The sequence below is a fragment of the Enhydra lutris genome, unplaced genomic scaffold (assembly GCF_002288905.1).
Source record: "Enhydra lutris kenyoni isolate GAN:26980312 unplaced genomic scaffold, ASM228890v2 scaffoldscaffold6, whole genome shotgun sequence".
NCBI lineage: Eukaryota > Metazoa > Chordata > Mammalia > Carnivora > Mustelidae > Enhydra > Enhydra lutris.
The window spans coordinates 24,615,473-24,633,989 of NW_019154090.1; the positions used below are offsets into that span (position 1 = coordinate 24,615,473).

Consider the following 18,517-nt stretch of genomic DNA (forward strand, 5'->3'; position numbering starts at 1 on the left):
TCAAAAAAAAAAATTTCCAGAGTATTTGCTGACTATCAGCAAAAAAGCATCCTCAGGATGGGCTATTTTGTTCTTCTGTTAGAAGGAAGAAAACATCTACCTAGCCTCTACAAGGTCCTGGGCACTGTAAATGCATGATCTTCCTTTTAAAGAGGTAAAATAACCAGCTCAAGGTCACGTGGCTAATGACTAGCTGTCTTCTAAATTAAATGCTTAGGTTTGTGCAGTTCCTCAACCCCTCTCACCTTTGCCTCCCTCCGTGGGGGCAGGCACTGTCACTCTACGGTTCCCTCTCATACCGCCATAACACCAAGAAGATCAAATACTTCTAAAGTGCTCTACAGTTATTAAAGCATTGTCACATTCACCTTAAGAAGTCTACAAAGCATACAGAAAGCCATACAGCAACAGGAAGTATATTAAGCATGCCCCAAGGTTCACTATTCCCACCCTAACCCCCAGGAGTGGGGACTGGGAAGGAGTCACTGACAATGGAGGAATGGAGTCCCTATTTCTGGTTCAGAGGGAGTGGAAGCCGTGAGTCACCCGTGAAGGCTTATGCTACCAGAAACTCTTGATAAGACCTGGCTATGAGGCAACAAGCAGTGAATCACGGATCTGGAAGGCACTGGCTGATGGACGAGGGGAAAAGGAGGCCTCAAAGGGCTAGCAACTTGTTCAAGTTCGCTCAGCAGGAAAGCAGACGGAACCAGGGTTCTCCTCTCCCCCAGTCCTCTTTTCTCTCCCATCAAGGAGGCTTTCCAAGGAGAATTCTGAGTCAGGGGGATGGGGAGAGGGCAGGGGCAGCTCATGGACTCCAGAGGGGTCAGGAGAAGGCAGGGGTAGGACAAGAAAGGACACATGAGTTAGGATGGGGGACAGAAATGAGCCAATGAGAAAAAGACGGCAGTTTCCCGAAGGTGGGTGAAGGCAGGCCTGAGAGGAGAAGGCGGAAGAAGACGGATTACAGGGAGAACCGAGGGAAGTGCAGTGAAACCAGGGTCTGAAGGGGCCTGGCAGGGAGGGGAGAGCCTGAGGGGCAAAGGCAGGAATGAGAGTCTGATGGTGGAGGAGATCCAAGGCCCCAAGAGACACTCAAGGGAGCCAGACGGGAGGTGTCCGGAAAGGCCTAGAGAAGAGTGGGACCGGGGAGAGTTCTAGGGTCGGGGCAGACCCTGGGACGTGTCTGATGAAGGTGGAGTCCGGGCCCGGGGAGCCTTAGGGGAGCCTGAGGAGAGTCCGAGGGGACCGGGCCGACTCACCGCGCTTGTTTTTGGTGCCGTGCTTCTTGGCGGCGGTCAGCTCCTGCTCGATCTTAGTTTCTAGAAATTCCTGCTTCTTACTTAGCATCTCCTCCGTGTCCCGCAGCCGCTGGATGGCATCCTGAGGGGTCGGACCGCCCTTGCCGGCCTTACCCCCTCCTGCCCCGAACAGTTTTCCGAACACCGACATGGTGGCTGCTCGCCGCGCCGGCCTGCGCCGCCCGCTCCGGCTCGGCTCGGCTCCAGCGCCCGCTCCCGGCCCGTCGCTCCCTGCCGCCGCAGGCCTCTCCGCCGCCTCCGCCCCGCAGCTGGGCCCAGCCGCGCCACCTCCCACAGGCCCCCACGCCCGGCCCGGCCGGCGTCAGAGCAAGACGCCGCTGACTACAACTCCCAATGGGCAACGCGCCGGCTGTGCCTCAAATCTAAAGGAAGGAGCCGCATTGCACGCCGGGAGTCTATAGTCTTCCGGCTTGAGGCGCTCGTCGGCGCGCCTTTTTGGCCTAGCTAGAGTCAAAGGGCGAGATGGCATGCTGGGAAATGTAGTCTCCTTGGAACCCGTTCTGTAGAGGTAGGACAGGCAGAGTTACCAACAGTATTCTTAAAAACATTAACAAGCGTTATGCACATTCTGTGATCCAGGTACTATACAAAGTGCTTTACGTGCATTATCCCGTTTAATTCTCACAAGCCTAGGAATCTTTAAACCTATAATACTGTTCCTATTTTGTAGTGAGTAACCAAGACTCAAACTGAGTGACTGGCTTGCTTAATTGACTAGCCCTGTCTTTGCCTATTTTGTACCCTCTACCTAGAAGGCCTTTCTATTCTTTATTCGGCTAACAGGTTCTTCAAAACCTAGTAGAAGCTAACAGCCTTGGCACTGGAGTTAGACTGCAAGGGTTACACTTACTTGGCCAAGTTAATTCCCCTACTCTGTGTGCCTCCCTGGAGATGATAATAACAAGATCACCTCCAATAACAAGATTACCTGTAAGACAGGCAATGTAAAGTGCTTATTGAGCATGGCCTAGCACTGTTGGTGCTCAAAAATTTATTCCATATTCTTGGTCATCATTATACACACTAGTAATTAAACCAGGAGGAGACTCAAAACTTCCAAAGTGGTAGAAGCATTAAAGATTTTTTTGCCCCTGCATTTTACAGACCACTGTAGTGGTGAGGCCACGATTTATTGTTTTCCCTTGTCCTTTGCTGTCAAGAATCACTCCTCCATCCATTAACAGTGAGGCAGCATCTAATAGCCAATACTTGGCTCAAGCCCATCATTTTAATTTGCTGCTTCCAGTTTTTTATTTGGAAGCCTTGTTACTTGTCACTTAGACTTGTATGAAAGCAAAGAGTAAACCAGTTCTGAGTGAGGGTGCGAAGTTCTCTCCAATGAAGAAAATCATTGCTTCTCAAAGTCCTTTTTTATTCCTTCCTGGACCTTCCAAATATGTGAAGTTGCTTGGGAGCAGTTTCAAACAAATGAGAGCTTGACTGAATTTTTTTTAATTCTATCACATACAAGTCTTCTCTCCTTCTCAGACTATGATCTACATGTAGATAAAAACATGCCTCAGATGTTGTTGTTCTTATTGTAATCAACAACAATCCTAGCCTGCATCTATGGAACCATTCCCAGAGGATGGGAGAGTTTATCTCACCCAACTTTCCAGGTTGGAAAAAATTTTTCAAATGTGAGAGACATGCCAGAACTGTCAAGATCCATAGCATCATAAAATGTGAAACGTAAGTCACACTTATGCTTGTTTCGTCATTGAAGTATTGCAACGTTCTTATAAAAATTAAAAATATAAATAAGGAGGCTTCAATCAAGCCACCTCATGAGTACAGCAACTCCTCCACATCTAAGCAATCCATCCCCTCCCCTCTTACTTAAGTCATGCTATGATCAGATATACAGGTAGAAAAGACTTGCTGGGTTTGAGCCATGACTCAAAGAATATATGAACAGGAGACACTAGAGGCCTTACCATCACCAGTCTTATATTGTTGTGGCATCAACTGAGGATGACAGCAGGACCCCTCATGTCATTACATTGCGAGCTGAGAAAAACATCTTAGGGATATGATAACAGAACACTTAGATTTAAACTTGAATACCAACCCCAGTTAATTTGTGTAGGCTACTCAGAATCCTGGATTAAGAAGAATTTTAAGGCTGCATCAGGACTCCCTGAAAGAACGTGCTGAGATCTATTTGTGATGTCTGACTGGAGTGTGGGATAGGAAGTGGTGATAAAAGGGCAAGATGGTTGTGATCCCGGCTGAGAATTCAACTGCCTTGGTAGAAATTCATATAGTGGGCTGATTCCACGCAGGAGAGCCCTGAGTTTCCCTGGATGTCATTTTTCTGGTCTCCTGGGCAAATGCACAGCCTTTTCAAGCCATGACTGACTAGCATTAAAAATTGTGTGAAAGGAATGACCTATCATTACATGCAACAACTTGGAAGATTTGCAGATATTATGCTGAGTGAAAGAAATCAAACACAAGCCTGTATAATTCCATTTATATAGAGTTCGACAACAGGCAAAACTAATCTACGGTTATAGGTGTTAGAATAGTGGTTATCAGGGTACCTGGCTGGCTCAGTCAGCAAAACATGTGACTCTTAATCTCGGGGTTGTGAGTTCAAGCCCCACATTGGGTATAGAGATGACTTCAATAAATAAACATTAAAAAAAGAATAGTGGTGATCTTCAGGGGTGGTACAGACCAAGCAGAATGATCTTTATGGGGTGCTGGACAGGTTCTATATCAAGATCTAGTGGTATTCATGTGGATGTGTACAAATTTACCTGTCTTCATAATTAAGATCACTGCCCCTTACATATTTCATGTACTTTGCTAAATAAATGTTACATTGCAATTTTTAAAACTTCTCTGGTAAAAACAGCAACAAAAGCATACAGTTTTTATTTGTTTGCAAAGTACTTTTGCACACAAAATCTCATCTCCAACCATCAAAGCCCTAAGAAATAAGCATTACTATACCATCTTCATCTTATTGTTGAAGAAGCTGAGGTCCAGATAATAGAAATTGCACAAGGTCGCATGGTTAAAGACACTCAACCATATATTTATTTGTAAGCTTCCTCAAAAATGTCGTCATGAAAAGCTAAGTTAGGGCACTTGGGGTGGCTCAGTTGGTTAAGCATCTGTCTTCGGCTCAGATCATGATCCTGGAGTCCCAGGATGAGCTTTGTTTGGGGCTCCCTGCTCAGGGCTCCTCTCCCTTTGCCCCTCCCCCTGCTCCTTCTCTCTCTCTGGCTTTCTTACTTTCTCTCTCTCAAATAAATAAATAAAATCTTTAAAATTAAAAAAGAAAAGCTGAGTTAGTAAAACTTATAATAGGTTTCAAATTATGAATAATAAAAATTCCTATGAAACTTGGTCTCATGTAATTATGTCAAATCAAATAGAGGATTTGCTGATTTTTAACTGTAAAAAAACAAGTATATCCAATATTCCTTCCTGATAAAAACGTTCAACAAAGTAGGAATAGAAAAGAACTGCTCAATCTGATATAGAAGATTTATGAAAAAACCCACAGCTAACATCTCACTTTATGGTGAAAGACTGAGCTTTCCCTCTCAAATCAGGAACAAACAAAGATGACTGCTCTCATCACTATTTGACCTTGTACTGGAGATTCTAGCCAGGGCAATTAAGTGAAAAAGAGAAATAAAAGGCATCCAGATCAAAAAAGGAGTAAAACTATTGGGGCACCTGGGTGGCTCAGTGGGTTAAAGCTTCTGCCTTCAGCTCAGGTCATGATCCCAGGGTCCTGGGATTGAGCCCCAGATTGGGCTCTCTGCTCAGCAGGGAGCCTGCTTCCTCCTCTCTCTCTCTGCCTGCCTCTCTGTCTACTTGTGATCTCTATCTGTCAAATAAATAAATAAAATCTTTTTTTAAAAAAAGGTGTAAAACTATTTCTATTTGCAGATAACAAAGTCTCCTATATAGAAAACATAAAAGAATACACACACACACACACACACAAACTATTAGAGCTAAAAACAATTTGGCAATGTTGTGGGATACAAGATCAACACACAAAAATCAGTTATATATGGGGCGCCTGGGTGGCTCAGTGGGTTAAGCCGCTGCCTTCGGCTCGGGTCATGATCTCAGGGTCCTGGGATCGAGCCCCGCATCGGGCTCTCTGCTCAGCAGGGAGCCTGCTTTCTCCTCTCTCTCTGCCTGCCTCTCTGCCTGCTTGTGATCTCTGTCTGTCAAATAAATAAATAAAATCTTAAAAAAAAATCAGTTACATATTTGGGGTACCTGGGTGACTCAGTTGGTTAGGCATCCAACTGTTGATTTCAGCTCAAGTCATGATCTCAGGGCCATGAGATCAAGCCCCAAGTGGGGATCAGTCAGGCTCCACACTGAGTGTGGAGCCTGCTTAGGATTCGCTCTCTCTCCCTCTTCCTCTGCCCCGCCCACCTCTTGCATGGTTTCTCTCTTTCTCTTTCAAAAAAAGCGGCTTGCCTGAGTGGTGGACTCAGTTAAGCATAGGAGTCTTGGTTTTGGCTTAGGTGCTGATCTCAGGGTGCTGGGATTGAGCCCTGCATTGGGCTCTAGAAGTCTGCAAAAGCTTCTCTCTCCCTCTCTCTCTGCCTCCCCCCATGCTCTCTCTCTTTCTCAAATAAATAAATAAATCTTCTTAAAAATCTGTTATATTTCTATACATTAACAGAGAATAATGTGAAAATGAGATTAAAAAAACAATTCCATTTATAATAACATCAAGAAGAATAAGATACTTAAAAATAAATTTAACCACGGAAATGTAAGTCTTGTACACCAAAAAGTACAACACATTGTTGAAAGAAATGAAAGAAGACCTACATAAATGGAAACACATTCCATGTTCGTGGATTAGAAGACTTACTATTGTTAAGGTGGCAACATTTATTACTTATTAACAAAAATTAATCTGGATTCAATACAATCCCTATCAAAATCTGAGCTGCTTTTTTTGTAGGAAATAGATAAGCTGATTCTAAAATTCACATGGAACTGCAAGGAGTCCTTCATAGCCAAAACAAATTTGGAGGACTCACGCTTTCCAATTTCAAAACTTACTATAAAGCAACAGTAATCAAAATAGTGCGGTACTGGCATAAGAACAGACATATAGATCTATGGAATAAAATTGAGAATGCCAGAATAAGCCAATATATCTATGGTTAGTTGATTTTCAATGAGGATGCCAAGAACAGTCAGTAGGGAAAGCATAGTCTTTTCAACAAATGGTGCTGGGATAACTGGACATTCACATGCAAAAGAATGAATGTGTACCCCTACCTCACATCATATACAAAAATTGACTCAAAATGGATCAAAGATCTAAATGTAAGAGCTAGGGACACCTGGGTGGCTCAGTCACTTAAGTGTCTGCCTTCAGCTTGGGTCATGGTCCTGGGGTCCTGGGATGGTGCCCCATATTGGGCTCCCTGCTCAGCGGGAAGATTGTTTCTCCCTCTCCCTCTGCTGCTCTCCCTGCTTCTGCTCGCTCTCTCTCACAAATAAATAAATAAAATTTTAAAAAAGAAAAAATAAGTGTAAGAGCTAAAACTATAAAACTTAGAAGGAAACATAGATATAAATCTTTATGACCTTTGATTAAGCAACAGTGTCTTTTTCTTTCTTCTTTTAAGATTTTATTTTTTGAGAGAGCACAGCGTGCATGAGGAGGGAGAGGGGCAGAAGGTGAGGGAGAAGCAGATTCCCCACTGAGCAGGGAGCTGGATTGATCCCAGGATCCCAGGATCATGACCTGAGCTGAAGGCAGAAGCTTAACCAACTGAGCCATCTAGTTATCCTTAGGCAACAGTTTTTTAAGTACGTCACCAAAAGCACAAGGAACAAAAGAAAAATATAGATACATTAAACTTCCTCAAAATTAAAAACATCTGTGCATCATAGTAAACCATCAAGAAAGTGAAAAGAGGGGCTCCTGGGGGGCTCAGTGGGTTAAAGCCTCTGCCTTCGGCTCAGGTCATGATCCCAGGGTTCTGGGATCAAGGCATCAGGCTCTCTGCTCAGCAGGGAGCCTGCTTCCCCCTCTCTCTCTGCCTGCCTCTCTTCCTACTTGTGATCTCTGTCTGTCAAATAAATAAATAAAATCTTAAAAAAAAAAAAAGAAAGTGAAAAGACAACCCATAAAATGGGAGAAAATAATGACAAGCCCTATATCCGACAAAGGATTAATATTCAGAATATATATTTAAATATATATATTTTAAACCCTCTTACTGCAACTCAAAAAACATAAAGACAAACAACCCAATTAAAAAGCACTGAATTGGGGTGCCTGGGTGGCTCAGTAGGTTAAAGCCTCTGCCTTCGGCTCAGGTCATGATCCCGGGGTCCTGGGATTGAGCCCCGCTTTGGGCTCTCTGCTCAGCGGGGAGCCTGCTTCCTCCTCTCTCTCTGCCTGCCTCTCTGCCTACTTGCGATCTCTGTCTGTCAAATAAATAAACAAAATCTTAAAAAAAAAAAGCACTGAATTGTACACCTTAAAATAGTTAAAATGGTGAATTTTGTTATGTGAATTTTATTTCCAAAAGAAAGTGTGTTGAAATAATGAAAGCATATTTTGGTGCCCACCACACAAACCTAGATTAGAACTGAGGTTCTGCCATTCAACTATATGGCAACTGTGGAAGGCACTATCCTCTTTACCAAGCCATTCTGAGGATTCACTAAGAACGTAGGTAAAGGGCTTGCTACAGACTATGCATCCAATAAATATTTAGAAAATAGGGGCACCTGGATGGCTCAGTGGGTTAAGCCTCTGCCTTCAGCTCAGGTCATGATCTTGGGGTCCTGGGATTAAGCCCCACATTGGGCTCTCTGCTCAGCAGGGAGCCTGCTTCCCCCTCTCTCTCTGCCTGCCTCTCTGCCTACTTGTGATCTCTCTCTCTCTCTCTCTCTGTGTCAAATAAATAAATAAAATCTTTAAAAAAAAAGAAAATATGGGACACTTGGGTGGCTCAGTCGGTTAAGCCGCTGCCTTCCGCTCAGGTCATGATCCTGGGGTCCTGGGTTCGAGTCCTGCATCAGGCTCCTTGCTCAGCAGGGAGCTTGCTTCTCTCTCCACGTCTGTGTGCCACTCTGCCTGCTTGTGCACTCATTCTCTCTCTCTCTCTCTCTGACAAATAAATTTTAAAAAATAAAATAAGATAAATAAACAATAATAGTAACAAGAAGAAGAGCAATCACTGACATCTGTGGGCCCTCACTGGGAGTCAGATGGTTTACAAAGAATATTTCATGACTTACCTGACTGTAGCCCTATGAGGTAGATACTGATTACAGCTGAGGAAACAGAAGTTTAAAGAGGATGAATGACTGACCCAAATACATCCCATTACTAATGACGTGGCTGACAGAAAATCTTTGTGTTTGTTTTTTTTTTAAGATTTTATTTACTTATTTGACAGAGAGAGGAGGGGGAGCGAGCACAAGCAGGAGGAGCAGCAGGCAGAGGGCAAAGGAGAAGCAGACTCCCAGCCAAGTCGGGAGCCTGACATGGGGCTCAATCCCAGGGCCTGGGATCATGACCTGAGCCAAAGGCCGACTCTTAACTAACTGAACCACTCGGGTGCTCCTGTCCCCATCTTATGCATTAGGTACTGGAGAAACAGAGAAGTTGAACAGCTTGCCTCAGGTCACACAGCTTATAAGGGCCAAGTTGAGATTCTTACTATAAGGACAACGTTTTGAACCTCTATGCTACACTGCCTTTATCCAAATGAATGGATAAAGAGATATGCACAAATAAACACAAATAAATGAAGTGTGATGAGCCTGCGAGCAGGTATGACCTCCCTGGGGAACAGGGCAAAGTAAGCAGTAGGGGTAGGAGTGACCCAGCAGAACCTGAGAGAGGCAAGTGGGGAGTGGGCGGAGACTGCGCTGGAGGGCCTCTGAGCTTGAGCCAATGGTGGGTTCCAGCGCCTGCCTATTCCATACCTACTCATCTGAGCATGTGTAGGCTATGCAACAGGCACTGTGCCCTAGAGGGTCAAATGTTGCCTTCTTAGTAAGGCTTTTCAGGCCACCCTATCTCACACTGCAATCTGCACACCCCCCCCCCCCGCAATATACACTCACACTACTCACCTCCATTTTTTTTTTCTACAGTACTCATCACCTTCTAACACATTATGTAACTTGCTTATTTGTTGTTTATCTTCTGGTTCTTCCAGAGATGATCTCCACAGATCATTATTTGTCTGGTTCACAAGGTATCATCAATGCCTAGAATTATGCCCAGCACATAGTAGGCACTTGATAAACATTTGTCGAATGGATAAATGAATGGGCTGAGGTAGCCGTGACTTGGGGGGCAGGAAAACTAGGTTTGGATTTAGCCTTGTGATGATGGACCTGGGACAAAACCCTTTCCCACTCTGGGCCTCCTGTTACTCTCTGTGACTCTACAAAGGGCACAAGGCCCTGAAGTTGGGCCTTAGCCCCTGGCTTCAGGATTCCGTGCCTGACCACCATACACAAGCTGCCCTTGGTGAGCAGGGGTTCACCCCCAACCCTGAGGGGGAATCTGCTCAGACTACCAACCTACAGGACCTGAGAATCCATGGGTGTCATTTGCTGGCCGCCTTGGACGTTGGGAGCACCGGCAGCTGCCACCTCCACTCCAGCCCTCCAAGGGAGACAAAACTGGTCTGACCAGTTCTTCTGGGCCACACTAGTACCTGCTGTGTCCACTGAGATTTCCAAGCCGTTGCCTCTGTCATTTGTCCCAGATATTCTCAGCTTCTTAAAACAAGGAAAATGGAGCTTTACAGGGCTTCAGGTTAGCCCTTTCTGGGCCCACATGACAGATTCTTCCCGAGGGAAACATATGCTTGGCCTCCATGGAATGGGAAAAGGGGATGGCTAGAGTGGGTCTTGTTCTCTCAAAGTGCTGTTGTTGGTTCATTCAACAAATATTGATCAGGCAATTCCTGAGCAGTTCTAGATACTGTAGATGTATCAGTGAACAAAACAGAGAAGTCTTTGTCCTTGTGGACCTTTTGTTTTTAATGAGAAGAATGGACAATAAAAATGTCTAATATAATGTCAATGATGATTAATAAAAATGAAGAGGAAGGGACTAGAGTGTGATGAGGGTGGGGAGGGGTTATTTTAGATAAATTGGCCAGGGAAGTCCTGAGGAAATAACTTTTGGACAAAGGTAAATAGAAGGAGGGGGCCAGTATTAGGAAAATCTGGGGGAAGAGCATTCTAGACAGCCCCACACTAGAGGGTTGTAGACAGGAAAGTGGGGTCACCTGGGTGGCTCAGTGGGTTAAGCCTCTGCCTTTGGCTCAGGTCATGATCTCCGAGTCCTGGGATCGAGCCCCACATCAGGCTCCCTGCTCAGCAAGGAGCCTGCTTCTCCCTCTCCCTCTGCCTGCCCCTTTGCCTGCCCCTCTGCCTGCCTCTCTGTGTACTTGTGATCTCTCTGTCAAATAAATAAATAAAATCTAAAAAAAAAACCAAACAAACAGGAAAGTGGTATAATCTGATTGGGGCTCTAGAAAGATTCCTTGGAATGCCATCAAGAGAATGGATCATGGAGGAGAGAGAAAGAAAGCAGGGAAACCAAAGAGAAGGCTGTTGCAATCGTCCATGCAAGAAAGGCTGGCAGCCTGGACAGGGCAGTGATGGCTGAGGAGATGAAAAGTGGTTGGAGCCTTGGAGAAATGATTAAAATAACAATGACAACAAAAACCAAAACCTTGGCCTATCAGAGCCGATGAGAGCTTTAGTGATCCTAAGACAAGGCAGGAACTTTGGAGTCTGTCAGTCCTGTGTTTGAAGCCCAGCTCCACACACTCTGGCTGAGAGTTTCTGAGCAGGTTGTCACACCTCTCTGAGCCTTGGTTTCCCTATTTATAAACTGGATGTGATAAGAGAGCTGGCTTCCAAGGGTGTTTTGAGGACTCAGTGACATGTAAATAAGACAGAGATCAGAGAGTTTGGCACTTAATAGGCAGTAAAGTTAGCTATGACTCAACTCCCCACATTTATTGATAGAGAAACTGAGGCGGGTTAGCTTAGAGGCAAACAGAGGACAGGCGGTGGGAGGGAGAAAAGAAAGCACTATTTACAGGGTTCCTCAAATCATATATGCAGGTCCAGAGAGAAAGTTAGTTCAGTAGGCAAGGAACATAAAAAATCATGTGGCACCCTCTGGCCGTCTTGTTTTCCTACTCTCAAAAGACATGGGAAATTAGAAATATGTCTCTAAGATAAATCAACACAAGTATAGTAAGTAGCAACTGACATTCAGCTGCAAAGTCAGGGAGACCTTAGAGAAGAACAGGAACCGTGGCACCTGGAACACGTGTGCCCATTGAAAGGGGCCGGCTAGGTCAGTTCCCCCGAATTGCTGTCTCCCTATGCCCGACATCCTTATTTTCAGCAGAAGTCAGAATCCAGATTTTCACGTGAAATCTCCCATTTTTAAAAAGATTCTATTTTTAAGTTATCTCTACCCCAAAAATGGGCTCAGACTTATAACCCGAAGATCAAGAGTTGCATGCTCCACCAATTGAGCCAGCCAGGCACCCCAAAATCTCCCAGTTTGGTTTTTTTTTTTTTTAACTTGCTTTTTTCTTCTTAAGTAGGCTCCACACCCAGCATGGAGCTCACTGTAGGGCTTGAACTCATTGCTTCTGGAGTATAGGAACCCAGCATTTTTTTTTTTTTTTAAATTTATGGAACCTAGTGAATTTTTTTTTGAACCTAGTAAATTTCTATATATTGCTCTTGCTATTATTTCAGCATTCTTGACATTATCTCACCCTTTCTGATCCTTACAGTTTCTTTTTCTTGCCTTATTACTTTGGCTAGACCTCCAACACAATGTGGGAATCATGATAGCGGGCATCCTTTTCTTATTCCTTTTTTTTTTTTTTTTAAAGATTTTTTAAATTTATTTATTTGACAGAGAGAGAGAGATCACAAGTAGGCAAGAGAGGCAGGCAGAGAGAAAGGGGGAAGAAGGCTCCGGGCTGAGCAGAGATCCTGATGCAGGGCTCGATCCCAGGACCCTGAGACCACGACCTGAGCCGAAGGCAGAGGCTTTAACCCACTGAGCCACCCAGGTGTCCCCCTTTCCTTGATCCTGACACAGAGGGAACATATCTCACTTTTCACCACTGTGGTAGGTTTTTAATTTCATTATTTTTAATTGTTGGCTTTTTTTTTTTTTCATTGTGAAAGCTGACGTCTGTCTGTAGGCTGCATTCAACCCATGGGCTGCCAATTTGTGATCTCTGCTTTCCCTGAATTCTCTGTCTGAATTGTGGTAACCTTATTGGGTAGGTACTATTATTCTCACCAATTTGACATATGAGGACACTGAGGTTCAGAGAAGGGAAGTGACTTGCCACAGCCACATACCTGGGAAGGGACAGAGCCAGGATTCAAACCTAGCTCTGCTCAATGTCAAAATCTGTGGGACCCTGGATGCTCAGGACAGCCTCTCTTTACACTTTACCCTCTCCAGCAACTTGGAGGACTTACAGGGTGCTCTGGAATCCTGGAGCAGCTCTGTCGTCAATTTTGAGTGACCCTTGACCAAGGGTCTTCCCCTTCCTGGGCCTCAGTCTCCCCATCTGTCAACCCGGGGGGATGTAGTAACAAGAATCCCAATATGGTCCCAGTCTCCTTCCCTGCAGTCCAATTATGTATCTATCAAATATTAGGCCTTGATATGTCACTTCTGTGGCCTGGGTCTGCCACATACTGCTATGTGATTTGGGGGTGCTTAACCTCACTGTACCTTTTGCCTCATCTCAGGTTTAAGATGGAATTAAAAGTAGCACCTACCTCCAAGAGCTTAGGACATGCCAGGCATGGCATAAGTGCCTAGTAAACATGAGTCCTCATGATTATTGATAAATGTACATGTATGTGTACATTGACAGGAAAAGACAAAAATATAACTTAAGTAGTTTTATTAGGATGGAGACATGGTTCTTAACATTTTCTTTAATGTCACAATTTTTTAAAACGTTTAATGACTCCTCCATTTTGTAGAGAACAGTCTAAATTCCTCAACCCAACATCCAACGATATCTGATTCAACATCAACTTATATTTCAATACAGCAAAGTGGCTAATGGCACATGGAGGCAGGCCACCCCAGCCTGAATCCCATCTCTGTGACTTACTAGCTGTGTGAGCTTGGGCAAGGAGCTCTGCCTCTCTGTGCCTTTGTTTCCTCATCTGTAAAATAAGGAAATTAACAATTCTCACCTGATGGGGCTGAGGTGGTATGTGCAGTGTCCATCATGTGGAAGCTTGAGACATATAAGGGATTATTATGATCTAACCACTACCTCCAAATCTCTGGTCATCCTGATCCATTCACCAGCCCCAAAATTATCTTACTTTGAAGGCTTTACTCATGACTTTCTCTTCCTGGCATGCCTTTTCCTATTTATCCATCCATCAAAACATCCTGTGTCAAGGACCAGCTCAAATGTGCCCTCCCCTAAAGAGAACTTCTGTCCTCACCAGCCCCCCTCTGGCAGTGAAGGCTGGGTGCACTTCAAGCTCTCACTACCTCAGCTGTATACCACTTCCTCATTGGTCCTTCCTCTTGCATCATACCCTTCCTGAGGGGAAGCTGGGCTTGCTCTGAGCTACAGCCCAGAGCCCCAGCACAGATATCTGAGGGATGTACCAGCCTTCAAGGAAACTCATCAAACTGAGTCCAACAGCTCTGCTGCATCCTGCCTGTCCTTTCTTGGGCCTCGGTTTCCTCTCCTATCACTGAGGCAGTGTGGCTGTGAATAGAAATGAGGAGACCCTGGTCAAGGCCCCTTTTCTCTTCCCTGCCTCCCAATAAGCCTGGCTTGCTTCTCCTCTGGACTAGCTGGGGAGCGGGGACAGAGTGCTGGCAGTGGGGGCAACTACCGATTTTAGAGGCCTGCTTGCGATGGACCTCTGGCTCTGATCAGAGTTTCTGATGTTGAAGGGTTTGGGGCAAGGCCCAGGATCCTGCATTTTTCCAAAGTGAGTATAAACCCCTTCCATGGCCATGTTCTGAAATGTGGGAGCACCGAACCTCTCATGGCTAACGGGGCAGCGTAGCTGTGGGCAAGGGGCCATGGGCCCTCTCAGTCCCCACACACTTTGGAGGAGGGAGTGCTGCCACCTAGGGGCAAAGAAAGAAACTGCCAAGGCTCGAGCCTGAGCCATTGGACACATTTTGATAAAAACATTTGAGCACTTTCCAAGTGCCAAGCACTATGCCAAGTCCTTTGCACATATCATCATATTGGGTCCCCATGACAGCCCTATGAGGTCGAAACGTCATTAGCCCCATTGTACAGAAGAGACACACAGGGCTCAGAGACGGCAAGTGACATACCTAAGGTCACACAGCAAGTGAACAGCAGCACTTAGATTTAAGGCCAAATCTGGCTGATAGCTGTACTCTAACTGTGACACTCAGTGCTGCCTAAACACCTATGTCACAGAGTCATCTGCGGATACCCTGTGGAACCGTATACGAAAAGGTCCAGCAGATAAGGGCTCTACCCATTTCAGGCCTCCAGAAGAACAGCTTGACCAGAGGCCACACTGAGACAGCCCCGAGGAGGGGCAGGTGGGACCACTCTGTCTTCTCTCTTAGGTGGGCTGACACCAGGCTGGACCAGCCAGACCCTGGGCTGCTGGCTTGGCCAGCTCTCTGACCTCCAGTGCCCCTACCTGGAAGCGGTAGGCAGCCCTGCCTCATATTCCAGAATGCCACAGGCCTAGCCAGCAGAATAGGAGCCACAGCAGGCTGGCCACAGGCGAGGGTTCATAAATGACACTCCAGAAGGATTTTGGCCAATGGCTCACTTCCACAGGGAAGGATCTCTTGTCGGCCCCTGAGGCCTAGACCCACAGGGGAGCACCAGGCCGGGCTCTGGGAGCAAACACTGCGGGTCCGTCACTCTGAGGCCTGGATGTAGACAGGCACAGCTAGCATGGCACATGGGCCCTCGGCCCCGGCCTGCAGCTCTGCCAGCGCCAGGTTGGAGCCCAGGCTCTCTGCATGCCCGGGCACTACCAGCTCCGGTTCACCCCCCACTGTGCCACCCACCACGATGGACAGCACTGCGTCTGGTTCCGAGAAGGGCGGCTTGCCTGAGACAGCCTCGGACACTGACCCAGCCCCAGTGTCCTTCAGCTCCTCCAGCCCCAGCGGGTCGGGCAGGGGGGTTACCACCTTACGCCCGCCACTGCTGCCACTGCGGGGTGCTGCCCTCCTCCGGGAGGGCCGCCGGGCTTGCAGGTCCTTATCCTTCTGGGGGCCAAGGCGGCAGCGGTGATCTTTGAGGTATTTGTGTCGGGAAAAGCCCTTGGCACAGCCGGCGCAGCGGAACTTGTAGTTGCCGGTGTGGGCACGCTGGTGCTCCGCGAGGTGGGCACGGCGGCTGAAGGACTTGCTGCACAGGGCACACTTGTGGAGCTTCATGCCTGGAGCGAGGGGAAGTCCGTGAGAGGCACCCTGACCCCTTAGTCTGCAACCGCGCCTCTGCACTAGGGATAAAACCCAGTCTCTTGGCTTGCCTTTGGAGCACGTGTCCAATCTGGGCTCTGCTCCTGCCAGTCTCATTTCCCACCTTTTCCCAACCAGCCACACCAGCTCTCCTCAGGCCACCAAGATGGCGCCTGCCTCTGGGCCTTTACACTTGCTCTATCCCCTCTGCCTAGAATAGCATGCTCTGCCCTGAAATCTTGGCTAACTTAGCCAGGTCACCATTATCTCTCTCCTCTCTGGTCTGTCTGTCTCACCCTCGTCCCCTCAGACCATCCCTGCAGGGCAGCTAGAGATGGCTTCATGAACTACACAAAGGATCCTAACTCTGAACCCTCCAGCAATTCCCCAAGTTTTCCACAAAGCCCTGTGCGTTGGACCACCCCCTTCACCTCTCAGCCCCATTCCCTCCTTCCACTCACCAGCTCTCAGATCTCCATGCCTCCCACTCACCTTTCCTTGTCTTAAACAACCCCTCTATTCTCTCCCCTGCCTCAAGGCTTTACACTTGCTTCCTCCCTCTGGAAGCTATTCGCTGGTTCTTCTCATCCCTCAGGATAGGTCTGATGTTACCTCTTCCCGGAAGCCCCCCGATATCTGCTTCATTTCTTTCTCTGCCCCATCCTTCTGTTTATTCCCATCTTTGTACTCTGCATACTTTGCTGTAAGATACTTACACATTTGTTGTGCATTTTCAATCTCTATCACTAAATGCAAAGCTTTCCCAGGGAGGCAGGGGGGGCTCTGCCCATCTGATTCCGCCCCATCACCCCCAGAGTCTGACATGTGATAGGTTCTCAATAGTCACTCACTGAGTGAATCACTGGTGCCTCCACGTCTACCATGAAGTCAACTCCAGCCCACACTCGGCCTGAGCCATACTCCCCTCACCCTCCCTGGGACGAAGGCTCAGAGAGCGGCAGTGACTTGCATGAGGCAACGCAGCAGGACAGTGGCTGTACTAAGAAACAGACTCAGGCCCTCTGTCTTCAGTCCTCAACTCTCTACTCTCCCAGTTTTCAAACTTCCCTTAGCCACTAAATCCTTTCTGTAAACCTCTGGTTTTTAACCAGGGGCAATTTTACCCCTCCGAGACTTTGGCTTGTCCTCTGGAGACATCTGTGGTTGTCCTAGCTGCAGGGAAGATGCCACTGACATCCAGAGGGTAGAGGCTGGATGTACTGGGAAACATCCCACAATGCACAGGGAGGCCCCCGGGACAAAGCATCAGCTACTGCAAAATCTCAAGAGTGCCAAGAAACCATGTTTCAGACCCAATGGTATGTGGAAAGCCAGCTGAGCTGCTCTGGGGACACAGCAGCACCCCAGGAAGTGCCATAGAGCCCCTGGAAAGCTGAGGAGTGGGGTGGAGAGCTCTGCTCCATGCACCAGCTGCCCTGCTCTGCTGAGGGTACCAAGGAACCTTCCTGGCTGTGTCCTGGACCCCGCTGGAATCTGATTTCCCTCCATGTCCGATCCACATCTCTATCACACTGGGCACCTCTCTGATTTTCAGCTATCTCCTCTCAGGCAAGCTTCCCCCTCAGCCTGGGGAACTGTGTCTGACTTACCTCCATAGGACCCCGAGGACTCTAATGCAGACATGGCTCATGGTTCCTATGAGCAAATGTCTGTTGGCTGGAATATACCAGGCAGACATAATAAGCTTCATGGGATGCGCCTGCTCTTTCTAGGAGGCCCACCCCAGGGGTTCAGACCCTCCTGGTATGTCCAGCGGTCACTTACCGGAGTGGGAGAGGATATGCGCCTTCAGCTTGTCTGGCCGGTTGAACTCTTTACTGCAGCCTGTGTGTGTCCTGGAACCCAAAAGCACTGGTCAGGGGGAGCTCACCAAACTCAGACTCTCTTGCTGGTCTCTGTGCTAGCCCTGGGCATGAGGGACTCCCTTTCTACCCCAAAGACCAGGCAAGGAAGCAGGGTGGGGAGTGAGGCAGGTCAGGTAGCAAGGCCCACGACAGGATAATAGGAGAGAGGCCCTTCAGAACCTCGGCCCTGACGATTCTCTGTCCCACTGCTGGGTAAATCGGCCCCTCCCACTCATGCCAGTCTCCACTCACGAGAAGGGGCATTTGTATTTCTTGAATGGCTCATGGATCAACATGTGTCTCTTCAGTTTGTCCTTACGGTTGAACGCGGACTCGCACACTGAGCATTTATAGGGCTTCTCACCTGTAGGAAGAGACACAGCTGGGGGGTGGGGACTGCGAGTCCCATGAGATGGAGTCTGAATATGGGGTACACTAGAGGACAGCAGCCCCTCTAGGGAAGTGGCCTGGGAGAAAACAGCCTCTCCCATTCCTCATGATTTTGTTTCTCAAAGGAGAAGAGGGGGCTATTGCAGATAGGGCAGTCAGGAAAGGCCTTTCTGATGAGGCAAGAGGGGAGACCTGAGGTGGTAGGGGAGCGAGCCATGATGGAAATTGGAGTCAGGGTCCCAGGAAGAAGGAAAGGTGGGAGTGTGTGGTATGTCTGAAGAGCAGTGGGGAGGCCAGTGTGGCTGGAACAGAGTGGGGAAGGGAGAATGAGGCAGAAGGGGAGGTCAGCGAGACAGCTAGGCCCAACAGGAAGGGCCTGCAAGGCCTAGGTTTTTACTCTGAGTAAGAGGAGAAGCCTCCAGAGGGGCTGAGTGGAACAGGGACAGATC

General features: G+C 47.4%; 2 protein-coding genes across 3 annotated transcripts in view; both read right to left on the bottom strand.

The window, feature by feature from the left end:
- The window catches only part of LOC111141848 (charged multivesicular body protein 4B), a 53,139-nt gene extending 51,581 nt beyond the window's left edge, over window positions 1–1,558 (bottom strand). The window contains exon 1 of the mRNA XM_022494685.1: window positions 1,263–1,558. Within this exon, the coding sequence (XP_022350393.1) occupies window positions 1,263–1,452 (190 nt within the window). The 5' untranslated portion in view covers window positions 1,453–1,558. The remainder of the gene's footprint in view (window positions 1–1,262) is intronic.
- An 11,700-nt stretch (window positions 1,559–13,258) lies between these two features.
- The window catches only part of LOC111141598 (zinc finger protein 341), a 45,793-nt gene continuing 40,534 nt past the window's right edge, over window positions 13,259–18,517 (bottom strand). For both annotated transcript variants that reach the window (XM_022494267.1, XM_022494266.1), the window contains exons 13-15: window positions 17,931–18,042; window positions 17,599–17,669; window positions 13,259–15,791 (exon numbers count right to left, since the gene is read on the bottom strand). In XM_022494267.1, the coding sequence (XP_022349975.1) occupies window positions 15,262–15,791; window positions 17,599–17,669; window positions 17,931–18,042 (713 nt within the window). In that variant the 3' untranslated portion in view covers window positions 13,259–15,261. The remainder of the gene's footprint in view (window positions 15,792–17,598; window positions 17,670–17,930; window positions 18,043–18,517) is intronic.